Consider the following 12,500-nt stretch of genomic DNA (forward strand, 5'->3'; position numbering starts at 1 on the left):
TCGAGAAATCTCTGAGAGGATTGTTGAAGGGCTGGAGCTGGAGAGGACTTACTTTACTTGGAAAAATTCAAGTGATCAGATCTTTTGCTATACCAAAGATCTTATACAGGGTTCTTATTTCAAACAAAAAAGAGTTTATTAAAAAAATTAATACTTTATTATATTCTTTTGTTTGGAAAGGAAATGACAAGGTAAAGCGCTCAGCTTTTATCAACCCAATTGATAAAGGAGGCTTAAAAATGCCCAATATTGAGTCTATGATCTCTGCCCAGAGAATAATCTGTATAAAGAGATATCTGTCCACCGATCGTGCCAGCTGGAAGTTTTTTTTGGATTTTTATCTTAAAAAAGTAGGGGGGAAATTCTTGTTCCATTGTAATTTCAACTACACTAAATTATCGATAGCTCTTCCAGAATTTTACAAAGAATGCATTGTGACATGGGCCCTTCTAAACGAGGACAACCCTTCCTCACTCTCTGAAATAGCAAATCAAGTCATATGGAACAATCGGTTTATTTGTATTGAATCTAAGTCAATTTATAACAATAGGCTGGTTGATCTTGGAATTGTTAAAATTGGAGATCTCTACGACACAAGGAGAGAGCTCAAGTCAACAAAGGAGCCATTATATTCAATTCTCTCACCAATTGAGCATTTCCTACTTTTCAGTCTCCTTGCTGCTTTTCCGCAAGAATGGTGCAAAGTATTAAAAACAGATAAAATTTCTATCGCCTCAAAAACAAATGAACTATTCCTAGATGACTTTTATTTACGTATTGAAGGGAAAAGAGGTGATTTCTGAAGTCTACAATCGAAGTTATTATATGAAAGTTATCTTCTACACCTATAGCGCAGAGGAAATACAACGTTTTTTTCAGTACCCACACATCCCAGTTAGACTGTGAAAAGATATCCTTGCTGCCTTTCAAAACAACATTGGACACTAAATTAAAAGAATTCCAATATAAACTATTAAACAGGATCTTGTACACAAACAAGATGCTGTTTAGGTTCAAAAAAGTCTACTCTCCTTTATGTGATTTTTGTGAAAAGGAGTTAGAAACCATAGAACATGTTTTCTTTTATTGTACAAAAGTGCGTATTTTTTGGGACGATTTGAAGGCTCTTCTTAATTCTGTAAATATAACTGTTAGCTTTGACATTAAGGATGTTCTTCTCGGGTCTCTAGATACGAGCGATAGTATAAACATCCTAATCAATTGCATTGTCCTTGAAAGTAACTTTTCTAGTTAACAATGTAAGTTAAATAAGGGCCCTCTAAAATTAAGATTGTTCGTTGATAAATTTAAGAAAACGTTTGAAACTGAACGCGTTATTGCGAGAAAAAGCAACAAAATCCATTTCCACGACAAAAAATGGAAACCTCTAATGCCATTAATACAATGAATACAATAGTAGCTGTTATCCAAATTTTGTTTTCTATAATTCCCGTACACTTTATTTATAATTGTATATCTATTTTTATTTAATTTTGTTAAGTATTTCTTGGTTGTAGTGTAGTATAGTGTAGCATAGTTTTCGTTGCAGTTGATAATCAAAGTAACTTGTGCAAGTATTGTAAGCCCTGTTTTGTATCTTTTTCTACGTTTTTGTATTATATACCTGTCAAGTCGAAAAAAAATTAAAATACAAAAAAAAAAAAAAGTAGGTAGAAGTGGGCATTCTGTGTGGGGGTTTGTGCCATGGCTTGTTACCTCAACAAATTCTATACAAGGTGCTACACCAAACCCAAGTGGGGGCTCTTCATCAGTACCCGTGACAAACTGAAGTATATGTCCCGGGGTGATTGACCCCCTTTGCCTACTTGCTGCCAGCCTGGTGTATTTAGAAAACAAATCATAAATTTCTGTTTCAAAACGGCGTACATTGCTACCCTCTTCAGAGACATTTGGTGGGAGAAGGACAATCAACTTTCTTCTTGACAAGGATGAACTTTCTGAAGGTCTGAAAAGGTGAAGGAAGTTAGGTATATCATTCCTATTTGATAAAGCCCCAGGGTTTTAAAGCCAAAGCGGAGCTTTGAGATACAACGATTTGATTGCTCTTCAGAAGAAAAAGTGCCTGGAGATGATCTTCTTTCAAAAATCTAGGGATACTACCATTCTGCAAAGTGCTAAGGGCCATTATTAACCCAATGGTTGAATAGTCATTAGAAAGATGTTCTTTGAGGCCACTGTCAAAGTACTTAGCGTTAATCTATCGTAAGCACAGGCAAAAGAACTCTTTCCGAGGACCACCATAATCCTCAGCCCTCTCATCATAAAATCCAACTGCAAGTGTTAGTGTGGGGTCTTTTAAAAATTGCAGTTCCTCCATTGCTGATCTCAAAACGTCTTGTCGATTGATTAAGATGAAGTTGGTTTCACCTTCCAGACTTACTGTTGTATCTTGCACATCCAGTGGTCTCCCAGTCACAATCAGACTTTGTGCATAGCGTAAGATTTCAACAGGATTTTCAATACCATTAGATGTACAGTAATTTACACAATTCTCTGCCAGCAAATCCACAGATTGATTTTCAGTGTTATCAGGTAATATCGTCTCCCTGTTTGACTCAATTCCTGTACTGCCTTCTTCAAAGGTGGATACTGATTCCATTTCTGTTTGTTTCTGTTCTTCAGGAACTGGTTGACTAAGCATTTCTGCATCCAAAAAATTGTATAACCATGAAAAGCGTAAACTTTTTTGGTTCTTTTCTGTAAATGTTTGCTGACACCTTGCACAGTGAGAAAAACAAACAACCAGGAGCCTTTTTACTACGATTAAAAAGTTGGTTGAGCTTTGAAGAAAGTTTTGATGTAAATAAATAACTTTATTATACGCATGGTAAAACACATTACAGCCATAGACTGACAAACCTGAGGCTTTACCTAGATTATGTCAAAATGAGGTTGTTGCCATGGACAAATAGTCACAATGAGGCCAATGACAAGTTGCAATATATTGCTCTTATTATACCTAGTGTTAACGGGTAAAGTTTTCGTTACAGTGTTGAAGACACAACAAAACTTACCTGGCAAATCATCATCTTCGATTAAGCCAGTTCCATCGTCATCACATGTTAGACAGTTCAGCCCACTTTTCATTTTAATGTAAATGGCTCCTTGCCCACAGAGCAGTTTTACTTGTTTGTACGTGTATTCTTCACAACTAACAGGTGTGCTTAACTTTCGTCGGTTTGCACAAAGAAACACAAAATCTCTGTTGCCAACTAACTGATATTTTAGTCTGATCGCATCGCCAATTTTGGATCGGATGTCGGCCTCTCCATCTGTATTGACTAAATTAACAAATACTTGAAGCAAAATATTGTCGTGGTTAATTGACAAATTTTCTTCTTCGCTGTCGTCGGCATCCCCCATGTACATAAAAGCAAATTCAAACGGTTTAGATTGTTCTGGACTAGTTTTTTGTTTCTTTCCTCTGTTCCTGCTAGGAACGGACGGTGATGCTCATCGAAGTCGCTCCCATTGGCTCAAGCGAGAACACAATCCTGTACTTCGACTTCTTTGTAACATGGATCGAGCTCGCTCGACTGCACTAGAAACATTGCTCCTTGAACTTAAGTTATTTTCAGAAACGACTTGAGTTACTGAATCCGGAACTTTCGTATTTGAGCTTGAACTAGTGCTTGCTAACACTTGTGATACGAGTCTCGAGCACTCACGAACGAATCGGCAAGACTAAGAAGAAGTTCCTTCATTTTGTTGGTTAAAAATGGCGGGAGAAGCTTTTGGAAACGGATTCCCGGATGTTCAATCCCAGATGTTTTTAAAATTTGAATTTTGAATTTTCATTGAATTGAACTTGAATTTTCATTGAATTGAAACTTAATTTCATTGAATTGAACTTGAATTTAGTTGAACTGAACTTGAATTTTCATGTTATAGCATGGCCTGTTTGTGGAACAATATTCCCCAGTACTTAAGGGATGCTGACTCTATTGGGCAGTTCAAAAGAACAATCAAGCTGGTATCTGAGCTATCGGATTAGCACACGGCAATCATGTAAAACAGTTGTGCCATTTCGCCTTAAGTATGTCCATAAGTATGTTCTTCAAGTTAGGAAGTGCTGGGTGGTATTATGTGACAAAAGGCAGTATTTTTTTTTTGTTTTTTTTGTTAGCAACTTTATTGACCATTACACATGTTATATACAACAAGATAAATAACCGAAAAGAAATGAAATATATATGCAAAGTGATATGAAGTGATCAGGTACAGGGATAGTATATGTCAAAGTGATTGTGCAGGTGAAACATGTGCTCAATAACAAAGTTGCAAAAGGAAGCAGTGGTTGAAAAATTGGTGTGGGGTGAAAATTTACAGATATAGTTCCAGACCTTAACAATACGATTAAAGTAAGAGGCCTGAAAAGTGCTAGTTTTACATACAGGAGTTTTAAGGTTGTAAGAATTACTTAGTCTGGTTCGGCCGTGAGAAACAAAAGAAACAAAATGAGAAACATTAAGATTAGTAAAACCATTCAGACATTCGTAAAAGAAACAAGATCTTTGAGTTCGCAGTCAAATGTCAGAGGAAGAAGTTTTAAAGTTAAAAGTCTGTCTCTGTATGACATCACGCCTACACGTTGTTTGAGGATCCACCTTGTGGCCCTCCTTTGAACCCTTTCAATTTGAGTTTTTAATGCTATCTTCTCCGGGGACCAGACTTGGGTCGCATAGGATAACTGTGACTTCACAAGTGCAAGATAAAGAGAACGTCTAGCAGAGACATTGTTTAATAGTGGGGAACGTGCGTTTTAAAAGTCCAAGTAACTTGTTGGCCTTAGTAATAATGGCGTGGATATCTGTGTTCCAGGTGAGGGAGTTGGTGCTGTTAACTCCAACGTCTTTCTTCGTGGACACATGCTCTAGCTTTACATTATCAAGCTTGTAAATGAAGTTTAGTGGGCTCCTTTTTCGAGTGATGGTTAGCGCCTTGCATTTAGAAACATTAAACCGGATATTGTTTTGCCGGTTCCATGTGTCCATGTTGGTCAGGGTTTTCTGCATAGACATGCAGTTTTCAATGGTATTGATGTTGCGGTATACTTTGGTATCGTCAGCATAAAGGGAAGTGAAAACGTCACCTATGGCTACATCTGGGAGGTCGTTAATAAATATTATGAAAAGCAGTGGCCCCAAAAGGCTGCCTTGGGGTCCCCAGAAGTGACAGGGGCCCTTGCGAAGTTGCGCCATCAATAACAACTCCTTGTTGGAGTCGCCCAGATAGGTAGTAAGCGAACCAGGTTAAAAGCTGGCCTGACACCCCGTGAGGTTTTAACTTAGAAAGGAGGACGTTATGATCTACAGTGTCAAAAGATTCATTGAGCCAGGTCTCGCAGATTCCTACAACATCGAAGTCATCGCTATAAACAAGCTTGTACTATATGCATCATTATTTTTATTTTTTAATGATCTTTCTTGCTTGGTGAAATTCCATCATGTCATCATTATTTCATCATTTTATTAATTTAAGATACAAATTACAATGATAATCTTGTGCAACCTGCAGGTAGCAGAGCCAATCGTGTCAGATTGTTCTTTTAAATCAGACGTCATTATCAGTAACTTAATAGAAGAAATGAGAGAGAAACAAACAAACCAAGAAGTGAGCAGTTATGTACAATAAAAAAATTACTACACATTTACATCAAGTTACAAGTTAGTCAATTTAACTTACATATTTAGCCATCTTTAAAAGGAGTGTGGGTGCTTCGACATAAGTCACAGTCCTTAGCATTAAAAATAGCGAATAGAATTTCTCATAGTTTCTGTTCACTAACCGTCTAATGCTTGTAGCCAATCACTAGCTGACCATTTAACGCTTTGAGCTGCTTCCGAAGCACTTGTTAGTCTAACTGACTTAACCATTAAACGCTTGCAGCAATACATTAGCATGACTTTGCAAACCGTTAGCAGTGCCTTTAAAAGCGTTAGCATACCGTTAGGTACCGTTCGTTAGTTAGCTGTAAGTTTTGTCTATTTGACGTTAAAACGTTAGTGTACATTTTCTCGTGTGAGGTCAGAAATAATGTTTGGTCAGTTAGAGAGATGGATCTCAATCCAAGGGGCTTGAAATGCATCTTCAGAAGATTTCTCTATCACTGTATAATTTAGATCGCTCTTAATTTACATGCCAGCACCTCCAGAAGCTAGAGGCGTTGGAACATATTCAAATTCGTAACCAGTTATAGATGGATTAAAGTCAAGCAAACTAATTTGCGTGATTTTAGTTTTGGAGACTCCAATAACACTAAAATGGTGCCCTAGCTCATCAAGTAGATGCACTTGGAGATGTCCCAATTGTGCCTTAAGGAGGCTCAAAAGGGCTTTTAGCTGCACGCGAGTAACTTACACATGCCATAACTAAGAAATGCGTCAGCAGAATGAATCAAATTTCTATCAAAAGTTTCATGTTGACACTTGTGACTGAATACGTAACCACATTCCTGCAGTTGATGGGTGTTTTCAATGTCAATCAACACACAAATTGATCTTCAGATAAGGTTAGTCACAGCCCTTAAATTTATCAATTGATTGCCTTTAAGTTATATCTGATCACGAGGGCCCATTCACTTTTACCTGAAGCTCAAAAAGCCAGTGTTTGAAAAGAAGCTTATTACCTTTGGAAAGCTTAGTTCAATTGACTTTGTTAAATTTGGCTCTGATGTCTTCAATTCTAGTCTTCCGAGTCCTTTTGCTTTGCCGCTCCCATGCCTTGATGATTTAATCACTCAGTAATATGTAGATTTAGCCAAGCCTAAAAGTGGAGCTCCTGGGTTGTTTATTCTTACTGTCTGTAGGATTAGTTTAAAAAAGAAGACTTTGGAATTGGCCGCGTTTTGGTTTTTCAGGATATTGCTTAATTATGCCATTTTCTTTGCTGCATAACTAGTTAATTCCACGGTTAATTTCACCCAAAAAAAACGAAATTTACTGTCAAATTCACCAGTTAGGCAGTTAAATTTTCTTGAATCGAAGGAGTTATAAAATAAAACAAGTAAATCCTCAGCAAACGGACGGAAAAGGAAAGAAGCCATTGCAGAGTAGACTGTCAAAAGCCAGCGACTAGGAAGCACGCTAGAATTAGAAATCACAGACGTACTATAGCTTTTGATGTGACAGATCGTCTTTGTCAGTTCAAGGTCAAACAAGGAGTTTTATTGATGCACTTTATTTCACTTATCTCTGAAAACGAGATCATGTACATTTTAATGTATTTCACTAAAACACGGCATCTTGGCAAAAAATTACTTGTACATGCACTAAACAAACTTCTGAAAACACAAGGTGGTGATATTTCTCCTTACTTTTACGAGAACTCATTTTCGATTACGTGTTTATGCTTATATATTTTTTGTGTTTTATTGTTTTTATTTGTAAGTTGTACAAGGAACAAGCAAAAAGATACTATAATGCTAGTTTAAACAATTTTTACGTAAAAAAGGATACACACAAAAAGAAAAAAAAGGAAAAAGGGAGGGAGGTACAGAAGCCTATTACATTATAAATACATGTAGATATCTACATACACCATCACAAAAAAACAAAACTAGATTAGCTGAAGCAAGGTAGAAATTTGTTCCATTTTTTATAGTGTTTTACCAATTCATTACAACTTCACGTCGATCTAAGTGTGTCATTCAGAAATGGGTTATACCGCTGGATTTTGTAACTTGAAGACTCGGTTTAGTTCTTTGGGTATTCACTTCGGTAGCTAACGTTGAGCCACCGAAAACGTGTTGAATAAGTTTGGTTTCATTCGTTTGGTAAAAGGTGAGATTTTTTTGGATGAGGACAGGAAGCGATTTCAAAGGGATGGAACAATAGCACAATTAAGCGACCATGAGCGGCATAGTTTACAAACGTATCCTTTTGTTCTTGATGTCTGAGTGAACTCCCCATGATGACTTGAGAATTTTTGTGCATTTCAGTTTTTTCGCAAAATATTCGCAAGTGTGATTTGTATTTGTGGAAATAGAGCATTTCAAGAGCTTCAAAAACAGATCTTAAACGGGGATTTTTGACCACTGTGGGCCAAAGTTCGGTGTTTATTTTTCAACTGGTGGCGGTTCGCACTGCAAAGTTAATTAATGCAAAAACAACTACATGTAATGCATGTGTAAATTCCCAAAAGTATTTTGAGAGAAAGTCAAGCTCATTCTGAAAACCTTGTTTCTTTATATGTATTTTTTTCAAACGAGGGCAATTTGCCAGCTGTAAAAAAAAAGTTTTAAAGAGTTTCTTTGGTCGAGAACTGTAATGTCGGGACGTCTGCTGAGCAGCCAACTGAAATTATTCCCTACGACTCTAATTAATTTCACTTTCTTCTTAAAATAAATCAAATGAAACCTCGATTTTAAATATTTCTGGAAGACTGAGCGTCCTGAGTTATTTAGAATGATATTTGAAGCTAGAAGAAATACTATTTTTGCCCGTGAAACACCCGTAATTACCTACACCATTCGAGATCATTCCGATAAGCGCGTGTTTGATCACGCGTTTAATTTTAAAACTGAAATTTGAAAGCTAAAGAAAAGCTGTAGTCCGACAATCGACAGCTTTGAATACGGTTTTATGAATCGACTTGAGATGCATTTCACTAACAAGAGAGCCTGCCGCACTCGCGTTTCATTTTATTAGTCAATTAAAGATAAGTTGTCTGTGCCGATTGTAATGCCGAAACTAATTTCCTGTTGTTTTTCACAGATCGAAACAAAGGGAGTATTCCTGTATTATTCAAACTGTCAAAACAGGATATAAAAAGCCCGCACAAAGGCTATTTACTTGATTTAAGATCGATCATTGTGGATTGCACTGTTGGCGAAAAAATCGAAGCCGTAGATCAGTTGGAGAAGAGAGGTGATTAATATTAAAGCTATTGTTCATTCTTCGATGATAAACAAAAGAAAATTGTCACACATTTTGTCAAAGGGCCTTCCGATTTCTATAGCGGTCTTGCATTCCTGAGTGAAATCCAACAATAGCAATAGCGTGAATATATGAATACTTAACGACCCACCAAACGTGGGTACACACTTAAATCGACGTGAAGTTGTCATGTGTTGCCGGTAGCTGCAGTTTTCTGTTCAATCTGGCAAGTTGCTTTAACCTTGGCTATGAAGACGTTTAGAGAAGGATGTATGATATTCAATTTACAGTTATAAATATAATATTTAGCTAATAAAATAACATGATTTAGAATATGAAAGTCCTCTACAACATTAAATACTCCAAAGATAGCATTTTCTAGCATTAAGGATGTTGAGATTACTATTTGTTCAGAAATCCAGGAACAAATCAACTGCCAGGAAGATTTTGTTATATCACATTGAAAGAATAAATGCTCAGGGGACTCGACTTCTTTTTGAGAAAAGGTGCAAAGTGGAGAGTCAATCATTTTAAATCTGAATAATTTGTAAAAACAATGTTATTTAATAATTTATACTGAAATTCCCTAGTTTTTGAGTTATGTGTAACAGTAAACGGAAGGGAGTAAATTACTTTCCATTCCAGAGAAAGATCTGGCTATTTTAGCTTTTATTTTCTTCTGAGCAGAAGGCACTGTTTGCTTTTTGCGTTTAAATTCATTGTAGAGCATTTTCGAAGTAACTTTCAAAACATTTACCGCAGCATTTTCTATGTTAATTTCAAAGGTATCGTTCGAAGGGGGACTAATATGTTGCTGACTTTGTTTGATGATAAGCTTCCATTCATTAGGAATAGACTTAATGATGCCCGTTAATTTAAAATAGTGGACAGGAGATAGTCGAGCTTGTAATAATTTTTCACTTTCGAGAAACCTACCATTGTCAGATATAAAACCTGCTATTTTAACAATTCCATGGACGGCCAGATGATTACATAACACGACTTGTTTTCAATGAGGATAAAGTAATTGTTCCATATTGTTTGGTTAACAACATCGTCATAAGAAACAATACTTGTTGTAGATAAATATGAAGTTTACAGGCATCAACATTGCAGCATAAAATAAATTTTCTGCCAATGTTACAATGACTCTCCGTGACAAAATCATTGATTGGATATCGAGCATTTTTAGGCCACTATTCTTTATATCATTGATAAGAGCAGTGCATTTTATCTTGTCATTCCCTTTCCAGATAAAGCCATAAAGCAGTTTGTTCACATCTTTAATAAGATCTTTTGAGACTGAGATTAATGAGGCCTTATACATAATAATGATAATGATAATGATAATAATTGGTTTCAAAGGAAAATGAACGGAGGCTAAAATTAGTGTTAAAGACAAAGTTGAGTGGAAGGAATAAGATAATGGCTGTCCACACATGGGCTGTTGCAATCTTGAGTTATAGCGCAGGTGTGATAGATTGGAAGAGTGAAGAACACAAAAGGAGCTGGATAGAAAAACCGGTAAGACGATGTCACTATATGGGGCTCTACACCCCAAAAGTGATGTAGACAGGTTGTATTTATCACGACAGAAAGGAGGAAGAGGCCTAATTAGCTGTGAAATATGTGCGAAGGCTGAGGAATATAATCTGGCATGGTATCTAAAGAATTCAAACGAGAGAGTGTTGGCAGGAGTAAGAGGGGTAGGAATTTTAAACAGTGATGAAGCAAAGGAAAAGAGAGACTTTAAACAAGAAAGACAGAATGCTAGCTTGAACAGATGGAAAGAGAAAAAAATGCATGGCCAATTCCTGCGTGATATGCCGGAGACAGTTGACAAAGACAAGATGTGGGAATGGACAAGAAAAAGTGATTTAAAAATCGGAACTGAAGCACTTATTTTTGCAGCCCAAGAACAGGCACTGAGAACGAATTATGTCAAGTTCAACATTGACAAGTCAGTGGATTCCCCACTTCGCAGATAGTGTGGGGAGAAGGGTGAAACAATAAACTACATTATCAGTGAATGTAACAAACTGGTGCAGAAAGAGTACAAGAGAAGGCATGACAATATTGCCAGATTGGTGCACTGGAAACTCTGTTGTAAGTATGGTATAGGCAGAAGTGAGAAATGGTATGAGCACCAACCAGATAGGGTTGTGGAAAACGAAAGTTTTAAGATCTTGTGGGACATGTCCATCCAGTGCGACCATATCATTGCAGCCAGAAAACCAGACATTGTTGTTGTAGAAAAGGAAAATAATAAGATAATCATTGTGAATATTGCGTCACCGTGGGACCACAGGGTGCATGAGAAGGAAGGTGAAAAGCAGGAGAAGTACCAGGAGCTAAAGAGAGAAATTAAGAATATATGGGGGATCAGACATGTAGAAGTTGTACCGATAGTTGTTGGTGCACTTGGAGGAGTAAGAAAAAGGTTAGATGGATGGCTTACGAAGCCAGGGATTGCTATCAAGAAAGGACTCTTGCAGAAAACAGCCTTGTTAGGAACAGCAAGGATCCTAAGAAAGGTCCTGGAAAACTAAACAAGAGGGAATGACCCAAAGGACCTTTGGCCATTGGCTATGGCTCGCTCCTTGCTCCAATGTGGTATAACATCTGCCAGAGCGTAAACGCCATGAGATAATAATAATAATAATAATAATAATAATAATATCTGATCGAGGTCAGACCGAAGGAAGTGTGCTGCCGGCTGGGCGCTCGGCCCCTGAACACGACCCATGTATGATCTCGGAGCACAGCACCACAGCCTGATGGAATAGGCTGGAAGTCGATTTTGAGGAGGGAGAAAACTGAAGTACCCGAAGAAAAGCCCTCGGAGTCAGATTGAGATTGATCAGACCACTGCAGAATTTTTTGAATGGGTGAGCTTGCGAGCTGAACGGGTCAAAGATATCTTTAGATGAGTGACCTTCACGACTGAATGGCTGAAAGCCTTTTTTAAACAGATAGAGTTGAACGGCTTAAGAATGAACGACTGATCTCGTGAACAAGGTTCTTATCGACTCGGCTTACACGGCTAACATAAACATTCTATTAAAAACTCCACCTCCACCACGGAATTTGGAAAAGCAGCAATATCTAATCTGAAATCAAAATCGAAAATTTTATAAAAAGTGCCAATACTGTGTTGTTATCGTGAGTAAAGCAAGACATTTTCACCTAGAAAACAATGCATAAGCGATGTCCTGTTACGCTACTTTTTGAAAATTGCATAACGCATTAAGTTCATGAAATTTGGGGCGCTTGCCACTTGAAGAAGGCGAATATACTTCCACTGCATTTATTCAAAGAAATGAAATACACAATTGGGTACATTCGTTACCATGTTTTTAACATGCAGGGCGGCCAGAAACAAGCAAGTGTGAAGATGACACCGACACATCACACCGAGTGAAAAGTCTTTAATGAAAGCAACCTGAACCAAACTACAATTTCCTCAAGGGTAGGCAACACGACCGGATTCCGTTAAACAAAGAGCACACTGTATTCTTTTAAGGTTTCTGTGATTACATGTATGAGGATGGAAAGTTAGGATGAATGGAATTTTGTCAATCTTATCTTTTTGTGACGTTTGTA

At 37.2% G+C, this 12,500-nt stretch overlaps 1 protein-coding gene and 1 pseudogene across 2 annotated transcripts in view; one reads left to right on the forward strand and one right to left on the reverse strand.

The window, feature by feature from the left end:
• The window catches only part of LOC138015818 (uncharacterized), a 61,100-nt gene that overhangs the window by 36,627 nt on the left and 11,973 nt on the right, over nucleotides 1-12,500 (forward strand). The window contains exon 3 of one of the 2 annotated variants that reach the window (XM_068862929.1): nucleotides 3,459-3,820. The exons of the other annotated variant lie outside the window; for it this stretch is intronic. Within the exon in view, the coding sequence (XP_068719030.1) occupies nucleotides 3,459-3,566 (108 nt within the window). The 3' untranslated portion in view covers nucleotides 3,567-3,820. Of the gene's footprint in view, nucleotides 1-3,458; nucleotides 3,821-12,500 lie in introns of those variants that run through there. 2 annotated transcript variants of the gene reach the window in all.
• LOC138016148 (uncharacterized) lies at nucleotides 68-3,108 on the reverse strand (annotated as a pseudogene).

The sequence above is a fragment of the Montipora capricornis genome, chromosome 9, assembly GCF_036669925.1.
Source record: "Montipora capricornis isolate CH-2021 chromosome 9, ASM3666992v2, whole genome shotgun sequence".
In the NCBI taxonomy this organism is placed as follows: Eukaryota; Metazoa; Cnidaria; class Anthozoa; order Scleractinia; family Acroporidae; genus Montipora; species Montipora capricornis.